This window comes from Pipistrellus hanaki (genome assembly GCF_964339955.1).
Source record: "Pipistrellus hanaki genome assembly, chromosome: 20".
Taxonomy (NCBI): domain Eukaryota; kingdom Metazoa; phylum Chordata; class Mammalia; order Chiroptera; family Vespertilionidae; genus Pipistrellus; species Pipistrellus hanaki.
Genome location: NC_140522.1, coordinates 10861922 through 10878523, shown reverse-complemented (window position 1 = coordinate 10878523; position 16602 = coordinate 10861922). Strand labels below are relative to the sequence as shown.

The 16602-nt window shown below is 48.3% G+C and overlaps 1 protein-coding gene across 1 annotated transcript in view; it reads right to left on the bottom strand.

Annotated features, from left to right (window-relative positions):
• Window positions 1-16042, bottom strand: part of DESI2 (desumoylating isopeptidase 2) — a 32719-nt gene extending 16677 nt beyond the window's left edge. The window contains exon 1 of the mRNA XM_084868967.1: window positions 15648-16042. Coding sequence (XP_084725093.1) covers window positions 15648-15689 — 42 coding nt within the window. The 5' untranslated portion in view covers window positions 15690-16042. The remainder of the gene's footprint in view (window positions 1-15647) is intronic.
• Window positions 16043-16602: the final 560 nt, after the last annotated feature.

Genomic DNA, 16602 nt, shown 5'->3' with positions numbered 1-16602 from the left:
TGTGCGGGTTACACAAACGAGAGATGCATCCATTACTTACACAGTGCGTGACCCACAGCACAGTGACCACTGAGTGCCAGCAGCAGCAAACACATGGCTATTGACAATATGATCCTGTCCTAACATTCCTGTCCTGGCAGACCAGTTCTGGCTCTGTGAATTCTCAGAATGTTCAAGAACCTTTGGGAGGAGATCAAATAGCCCGGAGCAGCACCTCCCTACAGTGAAGAGCAAACAATGGCAGAGTTCACTTGACTCTAGGGCTCCTACTGCAATGATGCCTCCTGGGAAGTCCAGACCTGAGTGGAAGTCTGTAAGAAGGCAGTGGTTCCATAAATGCTTCTACCTTCATGAGGGGCAAGAGCAGAGGCTGGAGAGCCACATCTCCACGTGGGTGCTCGGCCCCTCTCGCCTTGCACTTCTAAGACTATGGAGATGGCCGCTCTGCAGAAGATGGCATGGAAGAACACCAGCACACGACCGCCTCTGTGCCAGCCAGGGTCCCTGGTTTAGAGCAGCAGCCGCCAACCGGTGGTCTGTGGTCCGGGAGGCCCGCAAGGTGGGCGACTGCTGGTTTAAAGCATTTTTTTTTATTGGTTATGGTATCACATAATTGTCCTCATTCCCCCCTTCCTACCCCAAACCCCTCCCCATGTATGCCCTCACCCCCTGTTGTCCGTGACCACTGGTTAGGCTCATATGCCAAAGCATTCTAAAGTATTAATGTAACAAAAGACAGGAAAAAACAAACCAGAAAAATTATCATCTGAAAATATGTGGAATGGCAATAAATATGTAAGTACGTTTACTTTTGAGACCAATTTTGCCTCAATACAGAAAAAAAGAGGCCTAAATATTTCTATTATTTTAAAGCACAGTTTATAGAAGAGAGCTGACTGTGCTATATTATAGTCACATACTATTAAAATGTTAAGTTAATCTTCTGACAGAGAACTTTCATTAAACTTCATTTTGGTCAATGATTTGCCTTATCGATTTAATAAAATTTTATGCTTCTGTTTGCAAGCAACAAAACGATAAATGCCATCTCCCTAGTCTGGAACTTAAAACACTTAGCTAACCACTCGGGCCTGGGCCTTCCTTCCTGAAGAGGCACTTGGAATGATCGGAGAGCATAAAGCACGGCCGTTTCCTCTGAAAAGCCAGAGCCCGTGTTCCTGTGGGTCAGAGCAAGTGTTTTACTTAATTGCCATAAAAAGGTGCTTAGGGAATAGAGAAGGCGTTTGATTACTGAGTTACAAATCCAAAATAACGGTGACGCGGGAGACTGTGGGGTAATTACGATAGCGCTGTCTCCTATAAAACTGTCCTTGGAGTTCATGTTCACACGGCTGAGCAACCCTGTCAGGTCCTGTGGCACCGTTTGGGCTGAGTCCCAGATAATCCTATAGCAACTGCCATTTAACAGAAAACCACATTAAAATGCTGCCTACGGTGCCTGATCATCTGGCTAGTCATAAAGTGGAGTCAAAAAATCCTCACTGAATGAACTGAGATATCCTAGTGTCTTTTAGACAAAATCACGAACACCCAGGGCTATCTGTTAACTTGCCTTAAAATAAGAATTAGATCTATTCCATTATTTTTTTTATTAAGATATTATATGTGTACATACCTTACCAATCCCCACCCCTATTATTATTTCTAAGAAAATATTCAATCTTTTCATTACTAGAGATGATCTAAAATAAGCACGGCTCACTTTCTTGATCTTAGAAAAAAATTGTATAACAAAAACATTTTCATTACAATGCTATTAAATTGTTGATTACTTTCAATCTTCGAAAGTAATCTTCCCTGATTACAAAAGTTTGCCAGTGGGCTTTTGGTTAATAGTGTTTCAAGTTTTGTAAATGTTCTGTAAAGCCTTTTTTTATTTCTTTTCAAGATGATGTAACCAGACATGAACACATGCACTAAAGCCAGGGGAGCCATGCCTCCCAGTTCATGGGGACAAGTCCTATTTCCATCTGTTCCAGCACAGCTATTCAGCCCGCTTCCTCTCCTGCTCAAGTCCGTTTTGATAAAAAATGTTAAGGTTAGTCTAAGGCTGGCTTAATTTAGGACTGTAAGTCTTAACAGCTCCTAAGCACAGTCCTGAACTCGTCAGTGTGAGTACACACAACTACATACTTACCTGCTAATACAAGGAAATGTATTTTGTATAAAGCTAAAGCTTCCTCCTCTTTATCAACCAGATTTAATTTTCAACAACAAAGTATTGTGCTTGCAGAAAGACCTAATTTTTAGGATCCACAAGCGACACACAGATTATGAATTAACTTATTTAACGAGAACAGATTTTTTAAAAAAATATATTTTATTGATTCTTTACAGAGAGGAAGGGAGAGAGAGAGAGAGAGAGAGAGAGAGAGAGAGAGAGAGAGAGAGAGCGAGCGCGCGAGCGCTAGAAACGTCGATGAGAGAGAAACATCGACCAGCCGCCTCTTGCATACCCCTTACCGGGGATGTGACCGCAACCAATGTACATGCCCCTGACCGGAATCGAACCTGGGACCTTTCAGTCCGCAGACCGACGCTCTACCACTGAGCCAAACCGGTTTCGGCGGAGAACAGATTTTTACTGTCAAACCAAGTATCCCTTGAATATTTTTAAGATTAAATCTATTTTATACATAACCCACAGTTGATGAGAAATAGATGAGCAAGGTACTGTCATCAATTCTTGATCCCATTATCACATCTATGCCAGAAAACCCTCCTGTCAGCACTTGGCTTTAGTTGTGTCTGTCTGTGACTGGTGTCAAATATGTTGGCAAAATCCTGAAACTTCTTCTAAGGCTACTTGTACTTGACCATTCCCTTGGATTGGGCTCTAAACTGCGCGAGGTCTGAGACTGAGGCTTACCTACCTGTGCTTCCTCCTGATGCTTAGTTATCACATTATTCTAGTTAGACCACCAAATACTAAGAGTTGAAATGTAGCAAGGAGTTTATAAGGCTATTTCTTTGTGTGTGTTTTTAAATTATATATAGATATATTTTAACTAGTGGCTTGGTGCACGAAATTCGTGCACATTAAAAGGGAATTAATTAGAGGAAATAATTTAATATTGATATTTGCCCTTTCTCTATAATAGAAGTGTCAGAGATTAAAGAAAATTAGTAAAATGTATATGAAAACCTTCCTCCTGTCAGAGCCTGGGACGCACCCGTGGGACCTAGAATCAAGTCCCTACCCACCACCTGCACATGCTTCGAAAACACAGGAGACCCAGACCCTCTGGGCAGGGGACGCAGCCTCTGGTCCCCCAGCCCAGCGCCAGGTGGAGGGGGGCACAGCCTCAGGTCCCCCAGCCCGGCGCCAGATGGGAGGCACTGTCTCAGGTCCCCCATTAAGCCCCACTAGGCTTCAGGTCCCCAGCCCGGTGCCGGGATGGGGGTGTGGCCTGAGGTCTCCGTCAAGCCCCGCAGGGAGTGGGGCATGACATGAGGTCTCCCGGCTCAGTACTGGGGCAGGGGGTGCAGCCTGAGGTCCCGTCAAGCCTTGCCAGATGAGGGGTGCGGCCTGAGGTCCCCTGGACTGGTGCTGGGGTGGGGGGGTGTGGCCTGATGTGCCATACAGCCTCAGGTCCCTGCTGTTCGGTCATGACATTACGGCATCCTGGCTAATTTGCATTTTCGTCTATTATATAGATAAATATATATATACACTGAGTTGCCAGATTATTATGATCTCTGAATGCATAATAATCTGGCCACTGTGTGTGTGTATATATATATGTGTGTGTGTATGCATTAGAGGCCCAGTGCATGAATTCATGCATGGGTGGGGTCCGGCCAGCCTGGCCTATAGTGGGGGGGAGGGCATGGGCAGTTGGACGGCCTGCCTGCTGGTCAAACTCCTGGTCGAGGGGACAATTTGCACATTAGCCTTTTATCATATAGGATATACACTGAGTGGCCAGCTTATTATGTGTTCAGAGATCATAATAATCTGGCCACTCAGTGTATATTTTAAGTGTTGACCGTTTTACAGATCTCTCCTGCTTTTTCTTTGTACTGTCCTTAATTGTGCCCTATGGAAAAGAGCCTGTCCATTTTTTGACTCACTCCAGAAATACTTCCTGAACACCTACTATGTGCCAAGCACTAGCAAAATAGACGTGAACATGAACGTCCTGTTCTCAGGGAGCCTGCTTTCTTGAGATATGTCCTGGAACCTCTCAGGGCTCCTGAAATCATTACGGTGGGTCACACCAGCATTATTTCAAATGAATAAAAATTAATGAGATCAAACTAATGAGAGGACATCACACAAAGGTGTCTCCTAACATTTGTTTCAGGACTGTGTGTGTGTAATGGGTGTGATGTAAAATGACTTCTTGTTGGTCCAGGATAAAACTGAGAAACACTATTCCAGAAGGACCTGTGAGTTTCAGTTTAAATTTCACTTCATTTTACTTTTAATCAAAAATTCTTTTTTCAATTATAGTTTACATTCTACATTAATTTGAATTAGTTTCAGGTGTACAGCATAGTGGTTAGACAATAAATCTCATTTTAAAGGTTTACTTGCTATAAAGCAAGTTAGACAACTTTGCTTCCATAAAATGTATGCAGGCCTGCCATGTGTCAGGGACTGCTAGGCACTGGAAACGGGATGATCCATTCCCAGTCCTCATGTGGAGGAGCTCATTAAGAATGCAAGCAATCACAGTTTGATAGGTGTTAAACAGAAATCTGTGCAAATATAGTAAATTAATAACTCATTTTTTTGGATGCCATTCAAAAATAAACCACACTTTCACTTATTTTGTTTTTCATAATGAGAACAGTCCATGTAAAATATGTAAATCACATTAGGGATGTTCAGGCAAATAATACGCCCAACATCACATAATGAGTGGCTAAGCTATGTAAGTGAGACCCAGGTTTCTTAGCCTTCACCTACTCTTGTTTTTGTCACATATCTTGTTTTATCTATTTCACACTAGAGGCCTGGTGCACGAAATTCATGCACTGGGGGCAAGGAGGGACAGGGTGTCCCTCAGCCAGGCCTGTGCCCCTCGCAGTGCAGGACCCCTCGCTCCTTCCTGCCCGCCTGCTCGCTGCTCCTGCTCCTTAGCGCTGCCACAGAGTCTAGAGAGGCTCCTGTCACCGCCATTACGCTCACCAGCCGGAGCCTAGCTTCTAGCTGAGCAGCACTCTCCTGTGCATGGGTGGGGTCCAGCCAGCCTGGTCGAGGGGACAATTTGCATATTAGCCTTTTATTATATAGGATATACACCGAGTGGCCAGATGATTATGCATTCAGAGATCATAACAATCTGGCACTCAGTGTATAAAGAAATGGTTCAGGGCAATGGTTGGCATGAAGAAATCATCAAAAAACGGTAGCTCTTATTTTGGGAAGATTCAATATTGCGTAAATCTATCAATTATCCTAAAAATTATTCACAAATTTAATGTCATTACACTTAAAACTGCAGTGAGTTTTTTGAGAAATTCTAAATTTTATTTGGAAAATGAATGTGAAATAAAGAAAGTTCTGAGAAACCTCCATCACCAGATAACAAAACACACTGCAATACTGTAATTAAACACCTGATAAAGGTGCAGGAAGAAGTAACTAAATAGATGAACAGCAAAGAGAGTCAAGAAACAGACTCAGATGGCGCTGATGATTTAGCACGGGACAAACGTGGCCCACACTTCCCGTTAACCAGGGGCAATGGATCACGCAAGAAACGGTGCTGGGAAGACTGGCTTTCCACTGGAAACAAAGGCAGGCTATTTGTATAATTTTAAACGTGGGAAAGCCTTCCTAGGGACGACATGAAGCTGAAAGGTCACAGACAACAATAGTTTTGGCCACATGCAATTTTCAGCTCTGTAAAGCAAAGGACAATATAAACATACTTAACAAGCTTACAAGGGGATTTTAATTTATTTACTGTCATTTCATAATTTATGCCTAGCCTTTACTTGTCTTCATTTTACACTTGTCTTTTTTGTTTTCTCTCTTACATCACGTGGACTATATTTTCTCTTCTGTTTCCCCTCTAGATCTGATTTTATCCCAACAATACTTCCATTTACATGAAAAAAAATTACACCCCACTCTGATGGACTTTCCAATTCCAACAAGAACCAATTGTACCTACTGGGTTAGTGCTTACGTAGGATGCTATGCTGGATGCTGCTCCCCCTCTACCCCCCAGGCTTGGAGGCTATAACCTGAGACTTCGTTTTTCACACCATGTTCCTTCTCTCTGAAGAGGAATTCTGGGTACTGGCATTTTAAAACCATATATCCATTAGGCTGCATCTATAGTAAACAAGTATGGGTGCCCAGCGGTGACTCTTTTATACTGTCCCCGCTTTCTCAGTGGCCTGTCACTCCGCAGGCGCCTGCAGGGGAATGACATGGAGAAGCAGGAGCGCCCACAGAAGTGGCCGCCCTCACTCTGCACACAGCGCTGTTTCCCTGGGCGCTGCTGTCACGCGTGAGGAGCCTGGAGTAGCTTAATTCTGTTCCCTTCTGGTAACTTCTTTGCCTGTGCGTATGTGTGGGTTTCTGCTTTCTGCTTGAAATGTGAAAGTTAAGCCAGGCTCTGGCTCGATGTTCCTAGCGTTAAGACAGTCTGCCTAGAACTTCTGGAGATCAACACTGACCCTTACACTCAGGGTTCTGAGAGGCTTGCTAAATCTTGCTGTTTTCTCTTCAGTTTTCAATCTGTCTGTTCAGTAACTCCTTCCGGTTATAGTTTTAAATTCGGCAATGGGCCTTTCACCTTGTGGAATGTATCCTAACCTCAGACTGGTCCTTTCTGGATGCTGCCTGCTGTTATTTTCAATGATCTCATTCATCGACTTGAGAATATAATTCATGAACTCCCCTAAAAACATCCTGTTTCTTGCTGTACATTTCCTTAAGAGGCACCTGGGCCAACTAATCCGCTGTGGTGCTTACCTCTGCCCAGAACATTCTTTCCCAGGACGTCCCCGGGCAGCCTGGCCCTTTCCAGAATGCCCGCTGCGGAGGCCGTTCTCGGCCACATGCTCGGACCTGCGCCCAGTCCTGCCCGCCCCTGCCTTCCCGGCCCTGCCTCAGGCTCCTCCTGAGCCGCTGTCACTCAGCATACCATATTCCTTCCTTCTTCATTAAGCCCATTCTGTTCACAGACGGCTCAGATACAGGAGTTGGGCCTTAACTTATTTAACTACTTGATGTATTCTCTGGATAAATATTTCAAAAAGCAAAAATAAATAAATAAATAAATAAATCATACTTTTATCCGGGGTGGGGTGGCGGTATTATAGAAAAGATGCCAGTTCTTTCTAAATTAACTTATAGGTTTAGTCCAATTCCAATTTAAAACTAATTTATGGACTACAGTGTGTGTGTGTGTGTATATGTATGTGTGTGTATACACACACACACACACACACACACACACACAGAAGAACTGAAAACAGGGACTTGGAAGAGATATTTGCACACTTATGTTCACAGTAGTATTATTTACAACAGCCAAAAGGTGGAAGTAGCCCAAATGGACATTGTCAAACAAACGGCTAAACAAAATGTGGTATTATATATACATATAATGGAATAAATATTATTCAGTCTTAAAAAGACGGAAGCTGACACATGCTACAACATGGATGACCTTGAGGACACTGTGCAGAGTGAAATAAGCTATGAAAAGACAAGTCCTGTACAATTCCACTTATACGGGCACCCAAACTGAGAGGCAGGAAGCAGAATGGAGGGAACCAGGAGGTGAGGGCGAGAGGAAACTGGGAGTTGTTTAGTGAATACAGTTTCCGTTTTGAAGATGAGAGATTTCCGGGGGTTGGGGTACAACAGTGTGAATAGCACACACACTACTGAGCTATACAGCAAAGATGGGTAAGATGGCAAACTGTGTGTTTTCACACAATTTAAGAAAACAAAAAGATTAAAAAATGTATTGTTTCCAGAGAGCCTTATAAAGTGTTCATAGAAAAGGAAGTGAATAACAGTCAAGAAAACTTGGGAATATTAAACAAAGGAAGCTGGCCTAATCACATACTAAGATACGCTGTGAAACTGTAACAGTTAGAATAGTGTAGTGATGAGTAGTTGCAAGAATTCTGTATGGCAAGAATTTAGTATGATAAGGATGACATCACGATTTAGTGAGGAAAGGCTTTTATTTCAAACTGGAGACCTGATGCATGAAATTCCTGCAAAGGAGCCCTGACCGGTTTGGCTCAGTGGATAAAGCATCAGTCTGTGGACTGAGGGGTCCCGGGTTCGATTCTGGTCAAGGGCATGCACCTTGGTTGGGGGCACATCCCCAGGAGAGGGTGTGCAGGAGACAGCTGATGGATGTTTCTCTCTCATCAATGTTTCTAACTCTATCTCTCTCCCTTCCTCTCTGTAAAAAATCAATCAAATATATTAAAAGAAAAAGAAAAAGAAATTTGTGCAAAGGGCTCAGCGCTCACAGCCCTGGCTTCTGGAAGGTCGCCCGGAAGGTTGTTTGGCTGTCTGGTCTAATTAGCATATTATACTTTTATTATTATAGATAATGTGGGCTCAATTAATTTGTGAGTTAAATGTTTTGGAGCTAGGGAACATCAGACATATACCAAAACACAATCTGGATAAACTGAAGCAAAATTATTTTCATGTATCTCATTTCCCTCTATTATTTTTCCTTCCTTATACTTTAAGATTATTTTGGCAGTTTCCCTTTAAATTCTATTAACCAACTGGGTAACAATAATGTTGGTTTTTAAAATTTAAATAATCTTGTAGAAAATCTGACAGTCAACAAATGCTAAGTAAGTACACCCTGTCTTAAGAAAAATCCATTTAACAAAAGAAATCTCCTAAGACAGTAGCTCTTCTTGGTCCTGGAAGATATTTAACTCCCAGTTCTATTCAGTTCTATGTTGTTAACGTCTCGTCCTCAGCGTGACCTTGGCTGAACACACTACGCACTGCAGGCCGAGGGCCTGTGCTCACCAACGGGCGTGGACCCTCACGTCTGCGTATTGCCAGTCACAAAAGGTTCCCACACTCTATTTTCCGAACACTTCACATTCTCCAATGTAAGTTAAAATTTATCCACGCCAAGTCAGGGCTGTGGAAGGAACACTGCACACATCGGGGTTTACACACCTTTCATTGTGGAGCAGAATGGCTCCCTAGGACGGGGCACTCCGGCCCCCAAACCTGCGAGTGTGCCCATGATGTGCAGAGGGAGGTGCAGATGTAATTAAAGTTAGAGGCCTTCAGACAGGAGCTTGTCCCGGGGCATCCTCTGGGGTCCTCTTAATTACACAGCCTCTGACAGGAGAGGACTTGCTGGGGGGGGGATAGGTGCGACAGGAGGGGACAGACAGGTGCGAAGAGGGGAAGGACTCACTGCACTTCTGCTGTGAGGTCTGAAGATGAAGAATGCAGGCCTCTCCCCCATTAGGGCTGCAGCATCGTGGCCGGCCCAGGGAACAGGGAAGAGGAAGAGACCGGAGGAGGAGGAGGAGGAGACTAAGGAAATGAAGTTAGACAGGCGAATGCAGTTCCTCAGTTCAGTGCCCTTCCCTGTCCTCCCAAAGCCGGTGGCCACAGCGGCCCCTTCCCGGGAAAGCCTCTGAGTGCCCTCCCCCCGCTGCCCACCTGTCAGCCCAGAGCACCACTCCTTTTCCTACGGGATTCCCCTGGAGCCCCAGGGGAAATATAAAAAAAGGTGAACGCAGGCACCAGAAACATGAAGCAGCCAGCAAGGAGTGAGACCAGTCTTACAACTTCGAACAACTGAATTCTGGGGCAGCCCCAGTACCCTGGGGGCAGGCTCCCTGCCCCCACTCCCCCCCCTCCCCCTCCAGGCAGGCTGACACTGAGACCCAGCAGTGACCACCCAGCCCACCGCCTTCTGACCCACAGGAGAGAGGATAGCTGGGCTGAGTTTTTGGAGTTTCTTATGGCAGCAATGGAGAACAAATACACACAGCGAGTGAATTCTTTCCTCACTTCATCTAAACCAAAAAATAAAAATACAGATGCTCCACGGGTAATTAGGAGGACAGACTGATGACTGTCCTCTTTTTTAATTTAGCTAGACCAGTGGTCGGCAAACTCATTAGTCAACAGAGCCCAATATCAACAGCACGATTGAAATTCCTTTGGAGAGCCAAATTTTTTTAACTTGAACTGCTTCTGATGCCACTTCTTCAAAATAGACTCGCTCAGGCCATGGTATTTTGCCGAAGAGCCACACTCAAGGGGCCAAAGAGCCACATGTGGCTCTCGAGCTGCAGTTTGCTGACCACGGAGCTAGACTCATGCGTCAGTTTCTACGTTCAAGTGGTGGAAATGGCTCTGGCCCAACATGCATACTTGGTGCAAGAAGATTGAGTCTAGTTTCTACTAACTAGTTAATCGTGTTAAATTCAGGAACTGACTTTAATGTTTTCGGAAAGATTGTGTTCCAAGGAATGACTAAGATCCAACTTCAAAAAACAAACAGTTTAAAACATTTCCTCAGCCTAGTCCCATGATGCTTAAAAAAACTGACACGGAAGAATAGTTGATATTTCTTCTCTCATTCCCATGATCCTCCCCTTTCATTTGGTCACCCTACTCCAATAATAAAGCTAGAACCCAGCAGTAGACCAAGTACAAGAAAAAAACACAGAAGTAGATATTTGGCACAAACAGAGGGAGATCAGATGACCTTTTCATGCTACTTCAGTGTTGACACCATCACTGGTAAAACGGCCTCATTAAAACCCACTCGGTGGTAAACATTCACTACAGAACACCTATGGTGACGGGCCTGTGGCAGACACTGGAGGAACTCAGTCCAGTGGGATCCACAGAATCACAGGACACGCAGGGACGGAGACAGGTGGGCAGGCCGAGGGCACAGACGTTCACCCACGTCTGAGGAAGGCTAAGCGCCAGCAGAAGGAGCAGGAGGTGCCGCTGCTCGTTTCTGAGCGGGACATCTCAGACAGAAGGCCCAGCGTGTGCAAAGGCACTGAGGGGTGCGCTAGTACAGTGCAGCCTGCCTGGAAACGGAAAAACTCTCCTTGTGTGAGCAGAGAGCGGACAGGGCGTGTGGGAACTCGTGGGAGATTCGTACGTGGTTACATCATAAGTCAGGGAGCTGTTACATCATAAAGGGCCCTGGACTGTATCCTGTAGGTGATTTTAACACAAAAATGCCACAATCACTTACGGTTCAGTAAGATCCCTTGGGTAACAGAAGGGAAAATGTGCTAAAACAAAGTAATCCCAAAAAATGACACTAGTAAGAAGGCTATTATATTACTACGCAAACAGAGATAATTTGAACTTGAGAAGCAGCAGTGGAAATGATGATCAGGTGACCACTTTAAAGAACACTCAGGAGTCCAGCTTTGGGCCCCCATCTTAGAGGAAAGGCTGGGGAGGAGAGAGGATGGGGTGGGGAAAAAAGAACACCCAGAAAATAAAGGATGTGCTAGACACCATAGGTCCCAGCTAACTGCCATTTCCAACTCCCTGCCCCCCTCCTCGTAACCCCCAGAGAGCCGAGGCCAGAGGACCCCCGTGGCAGCTGTGGACAGTCTCTGGGAAAGCTGTCTATTGAAAGGGAGGTGCAGGCAGACAGGCCTGCTCACCTGTCTGCCTTCCCGTCCTGACAGGGCTGGGGTCTGGGGTGCTATGACGTCATTTCCAACTCCGAGGGGACAACACAGAAGGCAGCAGCCGAGAACAGCGAGCGCAAGTGTGGAAGTCCAGGTCCAGATGACACGCCGGGCCGCGGGCCTACCCCAGGTCTGTCTATTTGTGGACTTAAGATCCTTATCCTTCCAGGTTAAGCCACCGATTATCAAGCGGTTCCTTCCAGCAAAATCAACCAAACAAAACAGACAGGACCTGTGACTTAACTGACTGCTTGTTTGCAATGGAGAGGAACTTAGTTTTATTCCCAGGGTTCTGGCTTGGAAGCTGAGCTATTACAAAAACAATTACCACAGAGAGGTGCGGGGTGTGGGAGTAAAGGAGGGGAGGGAAAGGCAGTTACTGAGCGTGTTGCTTCAGAGATTATGGAATCATTTAGGTGAAGGACACGATCTGATGCACTCGTTCAGGACGTCTGCCTTTGACCTGCTGAGCTGGGAAGTCAGAGCCTGTCACGCCTGCAGGGCCTCAGCTTTCATGGAGGCGGGTGGGGGTGGGGGGTTCAAAAGAACGGAGCAAACCAAATTTCCTTATTTGAAGAGTTCTAGGAAGTGTGTTTATTTTCTATTAAGACTTTGGAGATGTACAGATACTATTTAAAAACAGGAAGAATAGCCAAAACCGGTTTGGCTCAGTGGATAGAGCATCAGCCTTCGGACTGAAAGGTCCCGGGTTCGATTCCGGTCAAGGGCATGTACCTTGGTTGTGGGCACATCCCCGGTAGGGAGTGTGCAAGAGGCAGCTGATCGATGTTTCTCTCTCATCGATGTTTCTGACTCTCTCTCCCTCTCTCTTCCTCTCTGTGAAAAACCAATAAAATATATATTTAAAACAAAACAGGAAGAATATCAATAAAGTATACTTAAAAATAAAAATAAAAACAGGGAGAAAATTGTTTGACAATCGACAAACATCATCACACTAATGCATATGCGGGTTTTATGAAAATTCATTAGTAGCCAAGATAACACGAGAGCACATGACCTGGAACTACGACAGATGAAGAGCTTGTGCTGGAGTTGACTACACCCCAGACTGTCCCAGCAGCGAAATGATCTGAATCAGCTGCTTGCCAATGTGGGCCAGTCAGCTGGGAGTATGGGGATAACCTCATTCCCAAGACTCACAGTAACCCCAGGACATGTTTTATTGGGGCAGGTTACCCCCCCCCCCCCCCAATAAAACATGTCCTGAGAGAAACATAATCACCGAGAAGGTGGCAGGCAGTGATTTACAGCCTGGCCACGAGGTGACGTCAGGGGGATGCTGCTCCTCCTTCAGGGAGGACGGTCACACAGGTGATCCGCACCAGGCAGAGTGACGGGGAAAGCAATGACCAGCAGCTCCCACCTGGCAAACAGGAGCAGGTGGCATCTCACAGCCAAGAGGCACAGGAGGCATGACAAGAGGTCCCTGACACAGTGATGATCAGCACATGTTTACCACAGACGACAGCAATCCTCACCCAGGGGCCCAGGAGGAGCAGGGAGCACTTCCAAAGATAAAGAGCATGCCCTTGACATCAACTAAAAGGTCTCAAAAGCCAATCCAGAGCTGAGCAACATGAGTATAACAGCAAATTTGCACCTCAACCCACCTAATTCTAAAACGCAACTCTGGTCATGCTGCTCTGGACCACGAGTTTAAGTGGGTCCCCCTGGCTCACAGACACCCCCCCCCCCCAACCCCCAACCCTTCATTCCAGCCCCAAACTAAGAAGAGTTCTAATCAGACTTTCAGTGTGTCTCCTTTCCTGTATCCTACCCTCCTGTTCTTCTGGACCAGCTGCTGCTTCCAAATCCAGCCCGTGCTTCCTGCTCCCGCCATCTCCCCGGCAGAGCACCTGCCGGGCCTCCAGTGTCCCCTTGCCTTTCCCTGTCTCCTCACCCACAGCCTGGTGGAGCCCGTCCTTCACTTCTGGTTATGCTCCTATCCAGATCGTGCTCTTCTACTCTGAGTTGTTCCTACTACTGCACCTCTCCTGTGACATTCTCAATTCCTTAAACCAGGCCAACTCATCGGATAGGGTCATACTTCTAGAATTGTAGACTGCCGAATTAGTGACATAGAACCATCACACACTGAGGCCCCCAAAAGAACACACAAAGGCAAGTTTATTAGAAGCCTAATAATTCAATTCTTGACCATTTTGATACACAGTCATATACTTCTCCAAAGCAACATATAAGAAATGGGAAGCAGGAATTGGTGGAGATAATGAATCAGACTGCGGCCTGGAAATTCCAGCCCCTCCCTGCTCTTAGTTACCTGGGCAGGTTTCACTTCCTCTTTCTCCACCTGCTTTCTCTCTACCAACCTGATGTGAGGAACTAGTTAACAGTACTAATCTCTTAGGACAGTGGTCGGCAAACTCAGTAGCCAACAGAGCCAAATACCAACAGGACAACGATTGACATTTCTGTGGAGAGCCACATTTTTTAAACTTAAACTTCTTCTAACACCACTTCTTCAACACTGACTCGCCCAGGCCGTGGTCTTTTGTGGAAGAGCCACACTCAAGGGGCCAGAGAGCCACAGTTTGCCGACCACGGTCTTAGAATATTCCTCCCTTTAAAATATAGTGGTTTCAGCCCCAGAGGGTTTGGCTCAGTGGATAGAGCGTTGGCCTGTGTCCTGAAGGATCCTGGGTTCGATTCTGGTCAAAGGCACAATGCGGGGTTGTGGGCTCTAAGTCCCGTGTGGGGCGAGCAGGGGGGGGCAGCCAATCAGTGATTCTCTCTCATCATTGATGTTTTTCTCTCTCTCTAGCCCTCTCCTTTCCTCTCTGATATATATATATATAACATATAAAATCAATTATATACATAATCAATTATACACGTATATATGTATATATGTATATATCCCTACTAAGTGCCAAGTATAGGTCATGAAGAAGAAAAAACAAAGTTTAAACCTAGAGTTATTTCTTAACCAGAGACACAGGCCACGACCCTGACACAGGGCCGTGTTTTCTAGGATCTCTGGTTCCCATTCTTCTCTGGAAAGTGATCGAGCTTCAGGCTCCTAAGCACGTTGACCTCCAGGCTCTTAGTGAACTCAGCTGAGAACCCACCTCCGGCCCCAGGCGGTTCCTAGGCCCCCCCACACCCCTCCCTCCTCCCCAGGACGCAGGGGAGAAAAAGTTCAGGTCTGGGGCTGGGAACCGAGACCTCTGACCTCGAGGACCTGGGCTCTCCTGCACACACAGTAATGGAGGGGCTTTCTCAGGTGCCCAGCCGCTTCCAGCCAACTCCAGACAAGCCGTCCACGACAAAACCAGCTCATCGCCCAAAGCCAGCAACCCGGCACCGAACGGGGGCCCCGGCTGCGCTCTGCCCGGGATCCAGGCGCCCTGGCCGGGCCGGGGCCGGGGCTGGCTCCGGTGCCCGGAGGAGGGCTCCCGGGCGGGGTGCCCCGCTCCCGGTCCCGCCTGACACCTGTGGCATCCCCCGGACGGGGTCCCCGGCTCCGGGAGAGGCGCCCCCTCCCCTCCTTCGGATGTTTCTGCACAAACGCCCCGGCGGCCAGGGGCGGGCTCCGGGCGCCTCCGGAGGGACCGGCCCGGCCCCCGACGGCGGGACTTTCTGGACGGACTTTCCGGGGGGCGGGCCGGGGGTGCTGTGCACGGAGCAGGGTGGCCCGGCGGACCCGAGAGGGATTGGGAGGGAGGCGCCTGGGGCACCTGGGCTGCGAGTCGGAGGTCGGACCCGCGACGGGAGCGGGGCCGGAAGGACACGGCCCCGCGGCCGGGGGTCGGGCCCGGGGCCGGGGTCCGCGCCGAGCGGGGGCCCGAGGGCGGTTCACGTCGCCCCGGGCCCCGCCGACACCCTCGCCCTCGGGGATTCGGAGCCACCGCTCCCCTCCCCCACCCTCCCGGCCTCCGCGGGGCCCGGGCCGGGGTCCGAGGGGCGCGGGCCGGGCCGCACGCACTCACCATGTCGTACACGTTGAGCACCACCAGCTGGTTGGCCCCCATCCTCCTGCCCGCGGCCGCCGCCTCGCCCCCCAGCCGCTCGGTCTCCGCCGCCCCGCCCCGCGGCCGCCTCAGGGCCCGAGCCGGGCACCTACGCCCGCGGCAGCCGGCGCAGGGGCATCGGGAGGCCGGGCCGCTCCAGGGCGCCGCCGCCGCCAAGACCTCCGCGCCGCCGCCGCCGGGGCCGCCGACTGCTGGCCGCCCGCTCCGGGCCCAGGCGCCTCCCCCGGGCGGCAGGCACGTGGGGGAGGGCGGGGCCTGGCGAGGGGCGGGCGCCGGGAGCTCCGAAGGCGGAGCCGGCCCGGCGCCCGAGCGGGGCCCGCCTGCGCTTCTCTTTCCGCCGCCGCCGCCGCCGCACCTCGGGCCTAAAATGGCGCAGCCCGCCCCCCGCGCGTCTCTCCACCTCAGGGAGCGGAGTTCCGGGGGAACTACAGTTACCAGCATGCAGTGGGGCTCACCCGCTGCGTGCCTAAGCGCGGAGGCGGGGTCTCAACTATTACGGTCCTTCGTTGCGGGGTTCTTGCCAAGCCTTGACTACAACTCCCAGCATGCTGCGCGGGTACCGACCCTATCAGACTAGGGCTTCCCTGGAGACTACAGTTCCCAGCATGCAGTGGTTGGGGAATCTGCGCTTGATCCTTTGCTGCGGGGTGAGGTTCTCGACGTTCGATCCCTTTTCATTGGTTCTGGTGATGCTAGTTTTGTCCTTGGAGCCCGGGTGAAGATAACGAAATGTGGCAAAAGACCGCAGCAATGACCTTGTTTTCCAAATCCCTCTTTTTTTTTTTTTTTTTTTTTTTGCTAGGGGAGGGGTGGGGAATAAAGGTAGGCGGGTCACTGGTGCTGGGTGGGGTGCAACATACATCAAGTTAATCCTCAAGGTGCAATTTTACATTTTATGAAATTGTCCTCATGA